A 17,227-nucleotide genomic window follows, 5' to 3' on the forward strand; every position below is an offset into this window, starting at 1 on the left:
AAGAGTTCAGGATAAATTGGTTTTGTCCCAAGGCTCTTTTGTTGTACACATTTGTCCTGGACAGATTTTTCATGAACAAGATCGTTATAGGATGTTCTACACAAATTTTACTGACGTTTCATTTTGTTCATTTGAATTTGTCTATAGGTTTTTCTATTCCCAGTTCTAGTCCTAACACAAGTTATCCCTTCAAAGAGGGAACAGGGAAAAACGTGAGATGATCAACCAATGAAAGATAAATGTTAAACTACTGTCTTAATAATTCAATGAGGAACATATTTAATCAAGTGAAAAGCAAATAAACTTGAAATTACAAAGCAGAAGTAAGCAAACATATAATCTTTATGAATGTTTATTAAATATCAAATATTCTTCATAATAAATATACATGTACAATCCTCCATATAGCCTCAAATAATGCTTTATTTGGCACTAAATTTATTTACATTCCAAGAATCTACAAACAAAATAGTTGTTAATGTACATCAACATTTAAGCAAAAAATTTCATTCTTCTTCAATATATATACCACCTGATCAAAACATTACTATTTATAACTTCATTACCAAGCACCTTTTCATGTAAAAAGTTGTTTTCAGAAAGAAATATTACAATTCCTATTAAGACATTAATAATTTGCATGATAATTAACTTTGAAAGTGGCCATAGATTCATGATAATTTTCTTGATAATTCACAGTAAAAATATTCTCACAAAATTAAAGCTAGTATAAAGCACTTACTACAAATGTATGAAAAGTTGTACAAAATAATATTATTTTTGTTACTAATGGTGATAAAAGTAGTAAATTTCAGTGATATTTAGCATGTAAAGTTGTATAAGGAATATGGATATTAATATTTTTCTGGTCCTTCAGGATTATTGATTACAGCACTTGAGTCAAGTGTTGAAAATTGAATACAAATGTACTACTAAAGCCGGTGCTAGGGTGTGTGAGGGACGTAATTTTTCATTATCAATCATGTACAATGTACTCAATCAAACCAAGTCTAAAATTTTCACTTAATTTTGTTGAAATTAATGCTTCTGAGGGATCACCCTTTTGTCAGATTTTTAGGTACTATTTTATCATCTGAAGGAGTTGGCCTTAATCAGATGACATACAAAAGGAAATTGTTTCTTAAGTTTTAGTTTGAAAAAATGTGATCAACATAAAAAAATCACTAACCAACTTGAGCTGAACAATATAAATATATCTGATATCATGTAAATATATGAAATCAAGTAAATAATTGTCTAATATCATGTAAATAAGATATCTGATATCCAGCAAATTAGGTATATAAAATCATGTAAATAATCATCTGAAATCAAGTAAATAAGGTTTATAAAATCAAATAAATAATTATCTGTTACTAAATTAATTAATCATCTGATATGAAGTAAATAAATCATCTGATATCAAGTAAATAAGATTATCGGATATATTTATGTAAAATAGCTATCATAAAATAATTACAATGTGTCAAAAGTATGAATATATTTACTATTTCAGATGCTCAAGTACTACAATATAAAGCAGATAAATTTTATAATCCAATACCTTTTAAAGTATTCCTTCTCTACTAACATAAGTGTCAGCAATCCTTGAAATATTTGTAATTTTCAGGAGACCAAAATTTAAGAATAGTTACTGTCGTAGCTGGCACTATTATCTTATACTTTGAACAGCAAAAAGTATGTTTTACAAAACAATCATTTTTACAAGAATCATATCTTTCAAAACAAATAGGTAACTGCTGAAAGTTTTCTGTTTTCGATAAGTTTTACTAACAATGCTGTAATTTAAGCAATATGTTTTTTTTCCTGGTAAAAACACTTTGTTACCTGGAAAAATGTAAGAAACATTACACACAACATTAGACCTTATTCCAATACAGTGATCTTGCAGTCAGCACCAAACAATGAACTCTACATGTATTCCACTGACTGTCATTAAGTCACAAAGATGATAAAAATGCCTCTAGTAGTATAGTTATTCCTTAAATGGTATCATGCAAAATTATAAATAAATCTTATGACCACTAAATGACCAGTTTAAAGCCATGCATACATGTAGCTGTGATGTAAATACATCTAAAGTTACTGGACACTATACAACATGCTGAATTATCACAGTTATTGTTAATGTAAAAATCTCTCAAAAACTGAGAAATACAGGTTTGTCATTAAAAAAATGACAGGTCTGTTACAGGATGTGTATATTCTACAGGAAAGGAGTTCAAATTAACATAAAAATTGTCAATATAGCCTAAAATTATTTCATTCAAAAGAAAATGCTAACACCTGAAATATTGCACATGGAATTATACTATGAGAGATTAGAAGCTAACATTGCTGTCATATCTTTAACATAAATACAGACTGACAGCTTTCATTAAAATATCCAACAAAGTTTTCTTTTACTATTAAAAGAAACACCCATCTGAGAGGGCAATACTTCTGATTTGAGTGCATTGTTGTATATTGCAAGACAAGGAGTTTGGGTGTTTGTAAATAATCATTTTTGGCCTACAACCTTTGTGATTACAAAATTGCACATCTGAATTCCATATCATGCAATATCAAAGCAATGCACACAAATTTTTAATCTATTAGCAATGTATATAGCCTACTTCAGTGTGCATGAAGATGTTAACATTATACTTCATTTCAAAATAATTGCAGAATGAAGACATTAACGTAAATCCTTTATAGATATTTTAGTTGTTCATTAAGCATAGATAATGCTCTCCACTATAATGGTTTAATGATAAATATAACAATTTTAGAAAAAAAAATACACTAGGTGCTAATTTCCAAGCAAATGATAGTTTGGTGAAGGCCACTACATTAAAGCAATAATGTTCTAGACAATATGACACATTACGCACCAAGACGTTATACGTTCAATTTAACATTAACATAATATTTACATTTCACAGCCCTTACAAAATCATAATTATAATATGATGAAAACAACATGTTAATTATATATGCAAAAAAGTTCCAATGAAGGAGTTTTTTCCCCCTTGATCATGATTGCCTTAATTGATGTCAGTGTCAAACTTGACATCACTGAATAATCAACTGAATGAAGAAAAACCATGTGTAGTCAAATAACAATTATGAAAATTCCTTACGATTCTCAATCATAACAATAATCATGGATAGGATTTATAAATACATAATTTTATTCTTTATAGCCACAAAATATTTGCAAATCACAAAAAATCACTAGCATTAAAAATTGAATAAGGGTGTTTACTACTGAAAATATATGAAATATAAATAATTCTTACAATAAATTTAAGTTATTTCCTAACTAAAATACTATCACTTACAACTATATATGATAGGGTTATATAGGGGTACTGTATCTTGATCTGGAACTTATATTTGACTCAAGTGAATTTTACTAAGCTAGGATCTCACGAAGTGTCCAGTGTGAACAAACCAATTTAACCCATGAGTAAAATACAAGTAAAGATCAAGATATATATGTATAATAACCTTTTTTTTATATGCTGTCAAACATAACAAAATTAACATAACACATGCAATGCCACACTCAAGAGTGATTCAGATTTTTTCTGTCAGACTGTATTTTACAGGCATTTAATATAGAAAATTATATACTGGTATATAATAAAATCAACATAACTAATCTGGAGGCTGAGATTCTTACTTTTTATCTATCTAAATATCAGCTGTAAGGCTATATAATTAAATGACAAAAACCTAATAAGAAGATGAAGTTCATCAACACCGTGCCTTTTGGATGTCATATTGCATTAAGGCAACATTTGACGAATGTCATTTTATAAATCAATGTCATTTTGGATCAAGGCCATATCTAATCAAAGCCATATAAGAATACCTGAATTGTGAAGAGGTTTCTTATCTACTAGGAAGCTTTTAAAAAGATGTTATGTGCAAGGTTAATGTTGTCTGAATAAGTTATAGACGGAACAAAAACAATATACCTCCAATCTCACAATGGAGGCATAAAAACAAAGTTTATCACAATGATTTATAACAATTTATAGAAGTATGAATGTTTATCTTCTACTGGCTGGTTGTATAGTTTGTACTCGATGACTTCTCTCTGTCTCTGCCTCGGTTTCCTCCTCCTCACTTTCTTCCTCATCTGTCTCCTCCTCCTCGTCTGTTCCTTCCTCACTCTCATCATCATCATCTTCCATCATGTTCTATAATAAAATAAAATATCATCATCACCAATCATGTTCTACAATAAAATAATGTAATTCATTCATCATGTTCTACAACATAATATCATCATCCATTATGTTCTAAAATAAAATATCATCGGACCAATCATGTTCACCAAAATATCATCATCATGTTCTATTTCCATTACGAAGATGGATAAAAATTCACTTCCATGTTTTTCATCTCCCCTACAATTTTAAGCAATGAAGAATAGCTTTTGACAATAGCTACAACTAAATATCACAACATGTAAATTTTGTTACAAAGTGCTGTAGAAATCAAAAACTGAGACAATTCTGAAAAAAATGCATTGTATATCTTGAAGGACTTTTTCTTGATGTCAACAAAAATGTATTTATTTTGGTTGGAATTTCAGGATTATACATTTCGTACATTCCCTCTATGACAGCATATCCTACTTTATCCAGTAAATCCTCTATGGACTACTTCCACCCAGTAAAGTAAGAAATTTTAATTCTATTTACTTACTCCTACACCATTTGCAGTAGATCTCGGCTGTTGTTGCCTCTGTGGTGACTGTTGTCTGTGTGGAGAGCCTCTTAAATCAGCCCGTGGTGTGTTCTCATGAACTGTACTAGAGTTAACAGATGATACAGATCCAGATCTTGCCATAGTCATACGTGCTGAACTACTTGATGGTCGCATCTTAGTTCGAAACTCCTGTAATAAAATCATATATAACACAATGTTCCTCAACAGCGAAGCCATGCAATACATTCAATTTTCAATTAAAGAACAAAGACTATGTAGATATAAATACTTACTAAAGTCATTATACATGTGTACCCCATGTAAAAATTAATCGTTGTAAATAAAAACAATTTCCCATGCTTTGGTAAACATTACCATTTTTTTGTAAACATATTTAAAATCACCCTAACAGGGATCTCATGTTTATTTAAGTTTGCTAAACATAATCGAGAAATAACAATATATTAAAAACACACTGCAGTTTACAAAATGTCACATCAGATATGATTATTATATACACATGTAAGTTGTAAATTGTACTAAAAAATCAAATGAAATGTTATTTTCTAATTTTGACATACCCTGATATCTGTGTCCACACTTATTTCATTTAAAGTTTTGTAACACTGAGAATATACTTCTAAAGCTTTAGCATGAAAAGCCATCTCTATCATCACAAAATCTGTCATTATTTTCTGAAACAGAAATTATACAACAGTAAAATCAAAGAGTATTATCAGGTATAGTTATTCATAAAGAGTTGAAATCATTCCCCTTGATTCTAATGCATTTGAAAAATTATCAACAACACCTGCTATTTGAAATATGCCATGTAATAAGGCTTAAAGCCATTATAATTGACAACATAAACTCTATCATTCCCTAGACATTGCATCACATGATAATTATGAACAAGTTAACTAAGTTTGTAGTGAATAGATTTGGTAGTTTCTCATAAAAGCAACCTTATTTAACCTATCATCTATTAAAGGTTACAGTAACGTTGACCTTTAACCTTAAAATCAAAATTACAGGTAATAAAGATCAAGGTGTATCATTATATGAAGTTTCAAAGTAATAGTTTTAGTTGTATTGAAGTCAATAACTATATCAAACTCTAGGCAGGATATGGTATCATACCTTTGCGTCTTGTAATTTCTCCAGTTCAAATTTGTCTGATTGCTGCTCCAGATTTTTTGTAGTTCGTGAGGCATCTACACTGGCACGTTGTAAATCAGTCTCTAAAGTTGCTATATGGCGTGTATCACCTTTTGTTCTAGCCACATCCAATTTTTTGCGTATTTTAGTTTCCTTATCTCGGGCAGCAAATGCTGCCTTAAGGTCAGCTTTTGTATGTTTACACTTAAGTCCATAATTGCTTAAAGGTTGCTGAACTTTTGACTCAAGTCGTGTTACCTGAAAGGCATTAAAGATAAAATGTTTAAGTCTACGTATACATTCATAAATGAGATACCCATAAAACTCTAAATGAAATAAGTAGTACTATATTTATATCAATAATTAAAAACAAAATCATATGATAATGTTATCATAGGAGAGAGTATAACTGACAGAAAGGGCATATAATTATATAGGCAACCACTTATGAAGTTGAAATGGACTAAAGAGAACTATTTCTAACTATCCAAAAGAATACTTAAGTAATTAAGGACTTGTTTCTTTGTTTGCCAATGCAATTTAAACAAACTTTAAGTCATATCTTAACTGTAGGTCAACCAAACTAGTTTTCCCTAGAATATATATGGTAAATCTCCTTATGTAACTAATTACTACAATGTAATTCCACGACTTCTGAATAAATGGTGAGAGACAATGGCCATTAGACTCAATGTCAGAGATTTATGTCATGAAGAAATTTCCTTTGGCCAGCCACCCCAAATTTGGTGCTCTCCCCGAGTTAAGCAGGCAGACTTAAACATTGAAAACTTGTAGCGAAAATCTAAATGGTATTGTTTGTGTACTGATGCAATAGCAGGTTCAATTATGTGTTACCTTTATTCACATCTTTAAGATAAAACAGCACCTAATCAAAATACTAACAGAAGACAATTTGTTTTCTTAAAAGATCATTTATAAACACTTATTATATTCAGCATTCCGGCCCCCATCCCTCACAGTAACTGTGTCACACAACATTCATTTACTGATCAGGGAAAGTGATTACTGCACATAGTTTATATTCTGACTAGACGAAAAATAAGTGATTTTTATAAAACAAATATAACTTAAAAAGTAGAATTTGTTATGAAACAGGCACAAAAGACATTTTTTTTAAAGTGCTTTTCATGAAATACAAAAAATTAATGATCATTTTTCAGGAAATTAATTGCTATGTACATATTTTTGGAAGTTTTCTGTTCTGGTTTATATATATGACAAAAACTATATTGAAACACATATGGCTAATGTATTTCTTTGACATATGCAAGAGGAAACGATGACATATGATAAGGATTTAGCATCCTCTGAAAATGAGCTCAGTTGATACAAATAAAGTAACATATGATGCATTTAACTTTTTACAAAAAAAACTGACATAATTGTGAGATATCATTTCTTACTTGAGCATTTCTGTAGTCTTGTATGGTAGAGAGGTCATGTGCAAAATCAGAGAAATGTTGTTTAGCTGAAGGATTCAATGTTTCTCCATCTACATAACTGATTAAATCCTTCGATATCTGGTCACCTGAAATAATGTTTGTAATACTTTACTTATTAAAGTGATCAAGTGATCAATTAGAAAAATGTGTATCAATAACAGCATAAATATGTGTAAATATTGCTGACAATATTTGCTACATTCTTTGCTACACATACATTTTTTTTTTCAAATTTAAGTAAACTGTTCTGAAATATCTTCTTTTTCTTTTGCTGTGTTTCACATCAGAACTTAAGACATCAATGGAGAAAAACCTAAAAATATGTCTTCACTAGTTATTTTAAGAACATGCAGGTACATAGGTGGAACTATTAAACAACCTTCAGTAAGGTAGCCAGATAGTTTCATTTTAAATTTAAACAATCATCATATCTGCTACAAGAGCAAAGAACAAACAAATTGGGGCCTATCTCATTAAAATCCTAGGGAAAAAGCCTAAAAGTTACCAAAATTTTATGTCATTAAGGACATGTTAAAGATATCTGCACATTTATACTTTAAAATGTGAATAACGCATAAGCAAATTGATGTACTTGTACAACAAAAAAAGCTTTTCTAAACAACTGGCCACCAATTATTGGTTAAAAAAAACATCTCCCTTTCTAACGAAGATCCAAACAATGTAATCTAGTCTAAATTTGGTTAACAGTAAATCAATTTATTATATAATAAATTGTACCTTTATCTCTGAGTCTCGCAGTCTTGCGTGTGTAAGAGGAGAACGTTTCACATAACTGACCAAAATGTTTCTCTGTGGCCGTTATTCTGTCCTGAATAAACTTTGACTGGCTTTCACTGTAATATATGCAAAGAAACATTTAAACATGGCCTACTTTATTGCAATCAAGGACACCCTTACATGTACATGTATTAGTTTATGTGCCACTTCTGATCTAAAATTTAAGATCAAGTCATTAGATAAGTCAATTCCAGACTCATTAAAATACTTTACTTAAATTCAAAGTACTATAGTTCTGGATTTGAAAAAATTTACAAAAAAAAACACTTTTGTTTCTGTTATTTTTTAACTATTTTTTACTATTTTGTTACCAGTATATTGCTATTGTAACAGCTAAAATCATTCTCTGGATAACTTTCATAACATAAGGAAACTGAACTGAACAATGTCACATAATGCTACGGTATATGTAGCTATAACAAAAATGAAATTCAATTACAACATTAGTATTTTCTGAGAAACACTTTATTGGTTAGAAAAGACAAATAATTAGAATGTATTGGGTTTTGTTTTTTTTAAATTTAATTCTAAAGATATTCTATAGGGATCAAGGTAGTAAATATGAAACATAATCATCTGGAAAAAGATATAATAAAAAACTTTTAATGGATATTAAGCAATCTTTCAAAGACAACGGCCTTTTAACGCTTTTTAATTTTTATTTCCAAAGAGAAAAAGCTTTTTGAAACAATTAATTCGTATAAAATCTGTTAAAAAATGTTTGAGTTTTTTAGCAACTTAATGACTACATCGGGGACCAGAAGGGGGGCCCCGTTTGTTAAGGCAGAGTTCATTAAACAAATTTTGTGACTCGTGAAGTTTCAAAGAAATGGATCATAAGAATTAACATTTAATTATCTATCTAATCCTTGAAAGACATTTAAAAAATGTAAAAAATCAAGATAAATAGTGTTTTTGGCAATTTTGAATGCACCCATGTTGCATTAACAGAAATTTAACTGAGATTTTTTGTTCAAACAATGGCCAGCCAAAAATCTGCCAAGTTTGATTGTGGGTTTTAAGTAAGTTGTCAGATACAAGCAAATTTATCTGTTGGAGACTTTTTGTAAAAGCATTGTTGCAACAAAATCTTCATCAACAAAGGGTTAAGGCATCTACAAGTGAGTGGAATCCAATAGAAATAACTTACATGTTTCCTAGGAAAGTCTATGCAACAATTAATCAGTATTACAACCACATTTTAAAAATGCAAGTTTAAGTAACTTTGACAAATCAAAAATGTTGGGAGAGTAATTCTATTTCATAGATACAATCCGTAATTCATAATGATCATGCTTTTAATAATGATATTCATCCTTGGTGTCATGTACAAATTAAGAACTATGTATAATTTAAACACTGAATTGCACTATACATTTAAAAATTTATTTCACTGTTTAAAAGGCATTATTTCAAAATTACGATGCCCGGCTTTTTTCTACTGTTGGGAATAGTGTGTCCGTACCAAATACTATTGTTGAGAAGGGAAAAGGTAATTTGAACTAAAATTGGGGATTAATGTAAGGGTTCCAATGAGTTAACATCAACTAAAATGTAACAGATTCTACTAAAAGTTGGTGATTAAAATGAAATGGTATTATCGGATTGTAAAATGATTTAAAAAAAATCACTTTTGGTGTTGAGCGCATTTTTGAACATCCATTTATGGAATCTTAAAAGTTGGAAATTCTGGTTTAATGTCCCATTTTGTATAATTGCACTCATTTTATATACTGTTTTAAAGAAAAACACTAAGATGAAGATATTCTTTTGAACTTTAAATGAACAAATAATAGGAAGTATGATTAAAGTGCAACCTTTAAACCAACTACAATGAACTGTATTTTACAACTTGTAAGTTGCTGTAGTTTTTAACACCCACACACACAGTATTACAGACAGAGTTAACTCTGTCATCTTAATAATGCTCTCAGAATTATTTATTTTCATAAGTTTTTTCCTATCTGTTAGTCTTTGAACAAAAAAAACAACACACCTTTTATTAGTATTGTCATTAAGTTTTTAGGGGAAAGAAATGGTACAGGTTCATTTTTTTTTTCTTAAAATGAACCGGACATTGGCATTTAAGCCTAAAAAGTAATTATAACTCTAATCTCCGCAAAACTTTAAATATGATAAGAGCTACAGAAGCTACACATTTACTAACATTGAAATACTATCTCGGATTTCAGGTGTACCAGATTCCAGCATTTTTTCCAATCACTGTTGTGACATGACCACGTTGGATAAATTATCTTTTCTATCTATATTCGCTACTGCAATAGTAACACAGTAGATTATAAAAAGAATAATCATGTTTTATTGTCAATTTTGTTAAGAAGTCAGTAATAATGAATTTACACATTGCACCCAACTACACCAGTTGTAAATTTTTTTATTCATTTTACCATTCTGGAGGCCAATGGCTTTAAAAACTTTACAAGTTAAGTCAACTATCATCCTTTTTGTTAGTTTTTTAACATTAATACGACTATACCATTCTAAATTTGCATTTTTTTAGATAGAAGGGGATTGCCTAAGAAAAAGTCATACTCCTTGTATTAAATTTTCCACAGAAGAAATAAGATTTCAGCCTAACAATGGCATTTAATAGTAATACAAAGAAGATATTTTCTAGAGGTGATTGGGTAGAGAGGAAATTAACTTATAATTCTAATTTTAGTATTGTCAAAATCACAGCTACACTCAGGAGATATTATAAAAGTTAAAATCTAAAATGACACAGCACACCACCTAAGTTGTGACAACTTACGACAAATGTGTATGTGAAGAACTCTCCACTGGCACTATTTCTACTGGTGGAGATGTCTGAGAATCAAGTCTGCCAACAATAAATATGCAATCATGAAAAATGTTGTAACTTACCAGTTTATTCTAAAATGATTTGCAACAAGTCTTATATACTCATATACTCATATGATGTAGTGAACCATTAAACATATACCTTAGTTTTACACTAATATATATTATAAGTAGTAATCTTCTGTGCCTGTCACAGTGATACTGTTTAGTTCATATGGTAACATTCTAGGTTTACTTTTTGAGCCTCAGAATGAGATGCCTCTCTGTACTTGATTTCGGACTCAAACTAGCACCAGAGTGGAACCACTGACCTGTATATGAAAAAGTCCAAAGTCTATTACAGGATTCAAATCCACAGTACTGATCAGCAAAGGGAGTGGAAGTATGAGGCATTTAACCATTTGGCCACAGACCTTAACTGCCCAAGTAGACTGTAGTTATCTTTATAATATTGATTGACACTATCACCAGACATCTGTAAATGACCAACTACTGCATAAATCATATATTATGTACACAGTGTGACTGGTAAGATAATATTTTGATACCTTGATCCTGCCAGGTAGATATTCAGCTTTCTTTTTTTGTATAAAAATTACTACTGGCATTTCCAATGCCAAAAGGTTTGTTTTTTCCCAAATGAGAAATGAAATATTCCCAATCATAAGTAAGCTTTAATGTTGTTGTTGATTTTTAATTCTTTGAAAAAAAAAAATATTTTCATACAAAAGATAATCTGTTGACATTACATTATTCAATATACAAGGAAACATGGATATTAAAGCAGCACGCCTCCAGATTCATGCTAATTTTCATGAAATTTTTTAAAATGTATTTGAATGTGTAATATTGTGAAGTAACCAAAAGGAAGCAATTTACACATTATCAATGGCACTTACAAACCACGTTTATTACCAAAAAGTGGTCATAATATGCATAAATATCCTTTACTGCGTTAGTAACGCAGTAGAATTATAGTTGTAAATACTGAAAAATCAGTCATTAATCGCACATAATATGTGAAATATTACTAGACTCTTTGAACTTTTTATTTTTCCTTACATCTTAGTACATTTTCCTCAAGTTTGATTTTATTAAAATATTCTGACTCATCTGGAGGCATGTAGCTTTAAGGCTTATTAATGCTAACTACTCTTTCTTTTTCATGTATTAGCTTTTATTTGTCATTTTGTGACTCAAAATTTATCAAACTGGATTTTTATGAAACTTTTTTCAATAATTCAACAGTTTTGGTGAGAAAGGTGTGTTTCTAGTTCTTAGTTAAGTGATTTTCTGACATTTCACTCCCTTAAGCTTTGTAAAACTGGAACTCAGATGTGTAAATGCTAGGTTATCCCTTTTTTATAAGATTCACCATGGTCTGTTTGCTATCCCGCCATAGAAGAATTTCCGGCACCCCTCTCCAGAAATTCACGCCATCACCTGTTTTATAGGTTATCGGTTCACAGCAACTTCAGACTATTATAAATTCTCTTTCTTTCCTAGGACAGTATACCACTGGAACCACCTACCCCCTGAAGTTGCCTTCTCCCTACCCTAGAGCAGACATAGCTTGCATTGAACATGTAATGATGTATCACCACAGTTTTCCAGCCTCCTGTTTTTTACTTAAAATTTTTAATATTCTTTTATCCTCTTATCAAACAACTCTTTCTAATTTTCTTGCGAATTCTGACACACAGACATGTCTTTTTCACCGCGAGGGGTTTCACATTAGTGGAGGATAGATAGCTAGATAAAATGAGTCAAATCAATCGAATTAGTAACGATTCGCCACACTAACTATTCGCCACATAACGATTCGCCTAAGAGTAATAACGATTCGCCACAGTTAAATAACGATTCGCCACAGTATGATTATAGATCTAACAATGATTTTTATAGTTATCAACAAACTTTTTCCTTTCGTTTTAATAATTTGACAATGACAATAATTTAATAATGTTTCTTAATACAAGTAACATGAACTTAAAGCCCCCATCGCGGATTTTCAATTTATCAAAGTAACATTATTACAGGAGTACATTTACAAGAAAGTAATTATATATGTTGATTAATCATAAACATAAATGTCAATTAATATAAGAAGAAGAGAAGAAATAGTTTATTTCGGTAACTTATACATTTACAGTATATCTCGTTCATAGGCACTTGGTTTCGGGATAAAAAGCCTTTTGAAGGGTTTGTATGACTCAAATTTGATTGAATGTAACGATTTTTTAACGTAATTATATGTCTCGATTCTAAATTCGACATTTTTCCGATATTACTAAAAAAAACACGTGTTTTTTTAGTAATATCGGAAAAATGTCGAATTTAGAATCGAGACATATACGTTAAAAAATCGTTACATTCAATCAAATTTGAGTCATACAAACCCTTCAAAAGGCTTTTTATCCCGAAACCAAGTGCCTATGATCTCGTTACATACAATAATTACAAATATAATAATTCTGTGGTCACATGACCAAAGCAAAGAAAAAAATAATAAGAAGAACATAAAAAGTTTTAACTGATGACATTCTTACGGAGAACAGACAGCTACAAATAAAGGAACAAAAAACATCACAATATCATTATCATTCATAGAAATAAATATATATTTCATATATTATATATATGTCAAATAATAAAAAAAAATATTGCAAAAACATGTGATCATTACGAAAATTGATTTACGATAATTGATTAAAGAACGCATATCTAAAACATTTGTCACACCTTTTATTTTAACAAGCCAATCACCTTAAATTGTATAAATATTTAATTGACGCCGAAATAATCCTTTAATTATCTGACAATGTGAGCAGATTTCAAAACAATGCGGCAATTAAGCTTATGTATGTAAATTTTGTAATAAAATATGTTAGTTATATAAATAACTTATCTAAAATGTGTACAGTAATGTAATTTTGGTAATAAAATATATTTATTTTCATTTATTCAATTAAAGCTGTTTTCTTTTTATTTTACAGTTTATATAAATAACGAAGTTTAACTTATAGATCTACAATGTGTAATGTAATTTTGGTAATAAATATTCATGTGTCTTTATTCAATAAAAGCTGTTTTCGTATAATTTTCCAGTTTATATAAATAACGAAGTTTTTCTCATCTACAATGTGTGATGTAATTTTGGTAATAAAATATTTATTTTCATGTGTTTTTATTCTATAAATGTTTGTTATTATATTTTTCCAGTTTATATATAAATAACGAAGTTATAAAATGTGTTATGTAATTTTGTTAATAAAATATTTATTTCATGTGTTTTTATTCTATAAAGGTTGTTAGTATATTTTTCAAGTTTATATCAATAACGAAGTTATGTAATTTTGTTAGTAAAATATTTGGTTTTCGTGTGTTTTTTATTCAATAAAAGCTTTATTCAGTGTAATTAATTTATGTAATTAACAAATGAAATATACAAGAGCTGTCAGAAGGACAGCGCGCTCGACTTTTTTAGTGCTTGCCTATAAAACAAAACTTTGACAGTTAAGGGCACACAAGACTTTAACTAGGAATTTCTAAGTACAAATCAAGAAACATTTTCACAGAGTTATCTTCTCTTGCTTACAGATAGGTCTCATGATGGCACATAAGAACTCCAACTTCCAAAGTAATATCTCAAATGGTTAAGTCAACAAGTGGACAAGAATGAAAATCTTAACTGAGTTTCTAAGTCAAAAAGGCCATAATTCAAATAAAATCCTTAACAGAATTACCTTCTCCTGCCCATGTTTTGGGACCATGATGGTAAACAAGTATTCCAACTTTCAAATTAATATCTCAAACAGTTCAGTCAAAAAGTGGACTGGTACTAAAAACTTAACCAAGATTCTAAGTCGATAAAAGGCCTTAATTTTTAAAACAAATCCTTGACAGAGTTACCTTCTCTTGCGTACAGATGGGGGTAATGATGTGAAATAGCATTAAAAGTTTCAAAGCAATATCTCAAAGGGTTAAGGCAATAAGTGGATTTTACCCATATTCAATGTATTTTCTAAGTCAAAAAGGGGCATAATTCTGTCAAAAACCTTCACAGAGTTATGTCCTCTTGTCTGTTGATGAAGGTCGTGATGGTAAACAAGTATGGTCAGTTTCAAAGCAATACCTCCAATGGTTTTGAAATAAAGTGAGGTGGTACAAAAAACTTAACCAAGCTCAATACACTTTCTAAGTCAAAAAAGGGCCATAATTCTGTCAAAAACCTTGACAGAGTTATGTACTCTTGTCTGTAGATGGAGGTTATGATGGTGAACAAGTATGTAAGTTTTCAAAGCCATACTTGTTAATACTTCTGAAATAAAGTGGGGTGGTACGAAAAACTTAACCAAGGTGTGACGCCAACGCTAACGCCGACGCCGACGCCGGGGCGAGTAGGATAGCTCCCCTTTTCATAGAAAAGTCGAGCTAAAAATGGAAAAAAGTTTTCCATCAACAGTTTGAAAACAGGTGTGAAAAAGTTCGTATTTGAACATGTGGCGAATCGTTATTTAACTGTGGCGAATCGTTATTACTCTGTGTCGAATCGTTATGTGGCGAATCGTTAGTGTGGCGAATCGTTACATTACCAATCAATCATGGCAAATTAATTAGGGCTTTTAGGCTTATGATGTAAGGCAGAAAATATTAAACTGAGACTGAGTATCATATTCATTAAACAGAGTATCATATTAATATACAATAGTGCTGCAAATACTATGTAACTATATGGCTCAGAATCAAAATAATATGGTCGATTACTCTGAAACTGAAAACTGTCAAACACGGAACAGGTTCAAGCATGACAAAAATCATTTTTTAACAAAATAAGGTTTTGATAGACATTCTTCTAAACCCGAACTTTTCGAAATTTACATACCTATCCTTTATTTCATGCCCTGAACGGCTCATTTCTGCAGCAAAATAATTGTTATTACTCCAAGTGAAATATGTAAACAACAATGAATTTTAACGAGAATACTCTTCCTATGTAAGACACTTCGTACTCATTACTTTTCGCTCTCATGATTTCGCACATTTTCATTTTATACTGAAACTGAAAAAAAAAAAAACAAAGAAAGTTCCGTTATTAATAATCAAAGAAAGTATTCATTGTTAAACATTTTCTTAATATTTCATGATAAGTAGTATCACATTTTATTATACAAAATGAGATAATTTTTGTTTAAAAAAAACGCAACAAAAAACAAAAACAAAAAACACGAAAAATAAAAACTTACCAGATATGTTGAATACAACAAATAGAAAACCATTACAGTATAGTACCGGGTATTATTTTATTATTATTATTATTATTATTATTATTATTATTATTATTATTATTATTATTATTATTAATTATTATTATTATTATTATTATTATTATTATTATTATTATTATTATTATTATTATTATTTATTTATTTATTTATTTATTTATTTATTTATTTATTTATTTATTATTATTATTATTATTATTATTATTATTAGAGCTCTATTATTATTATTATTATTATTATCATTATTTATTATTATTATTATTATTATTATTATTATTATAAATACGTCATGTAAAAGAATGATCGAATGATATAATGTATACAAATAGTCAAACTGAATTTATTAAAGGCAGAGATAAAGGTTCCTCATCTTTCTTCTTACATAGACAACATGAAACACACAATTTTAGATTAGAGATTTTCCATGTTTTACATCATGATATGTATAATTTACGGTATGATTATATATAATGTTAATAAATGAATAAATTTACCGTTTTCGGTTGTACACATCACATCGATCGAGTTATATTTTGTATATGTAGTCAATATCCATTGTATATACTAGCTGCTTCTTTTTTTCCCTTAAGAATAACTTTTTTGTTTTAATAAGTAGTTCAAATTTGTTTGTTTATTAAAAGCTAGGTCTACAAGGGGGTGAATTTCATATATTGATAAAAATAATAAATAGATCTGAAATGCATCATTTTGATATTTTTATATAAAATATTGCTTAATTTTTTCTTGATAAAGTTCTAATTAAATGATTTATAGCATGAACACTTATATAATTACATGATGAAAATAATGTTTTGTTCTAGAACAATTTATCATCTGCTATATAAATATATGCACGGAAGTTTAGAACTTAATCTTGCCAACAATTAACATCCATTTATTATGGTGGTTGATTTGGAACACCGCGCGTTGCGTTGTCGTTAGCGACAACACAACCTATATCGTTATCGCCTTTCG

The 17,227-nt window shown here is 29.4% G+C and overlaps 1 protein-coding gene across 2 annotated transcripts; it reads right to left on the reverse strand.

Moving 5' to 3' along the window:
- Positions 1-336: 336 nt before the first annotated feature.
- On the reverse strand, positions 337-15,962 carry LOC132737194 (CBY1-interacting BAR domain-containing protein 1-A-like). Of its 2 annotated transcripts, XM_060724452.1 has the most exons (8): positions 15,853-15,962; positions 10,918-10,986; positions 8,085-8,200; positions 7,308-7,432; positions 5,866-6,141; positions 5,307-5,420; positions 4,723-4,914; positions 337-4,211 (listed from the first exon to the last, which is right to left on the reverse strand). In XM_060724452.1, the coding sequence occupies exons 1-8, from the start codon at positions 15,882-15,884 to the stop codon at positions 4,062-4,064; spliced, it is 1,074 nt and encodes a 357-aa protein (XP_060580435.1). In that variant the 5' UTR covers positions 15,885-15,962; the 3' UTR covers positions 337-4,061. The 2 variants fall into 2 exon arrangements, with proteins under 2 accessions (XP_060580435.1, XP_060580436.1); XM_060724453.1 differs by lacking the exon at positions 10,918-10,986.
- Positions 15,963-17,227: the final 1,265 nt, after the last annotated feature.

The sequence above is a fragment of the Ruditapes philippinarum genome, unplaced genomic scaffold, assembly GCF_026571515.1.
Source record: "Ruditapes philippinarum isolate M1 unplaced genomic scaffold, ASM2657151v2 ctg5782_1_1_1_1, whole genome shotgun sequence".
In the NCBI taxonomy this organism is placed as follows: Eukaryota; Metazoa; Mollusca; class Bivalvia; order Venerida; family Veneridae; genus Ruditapes; species Ruditapes philippinarum.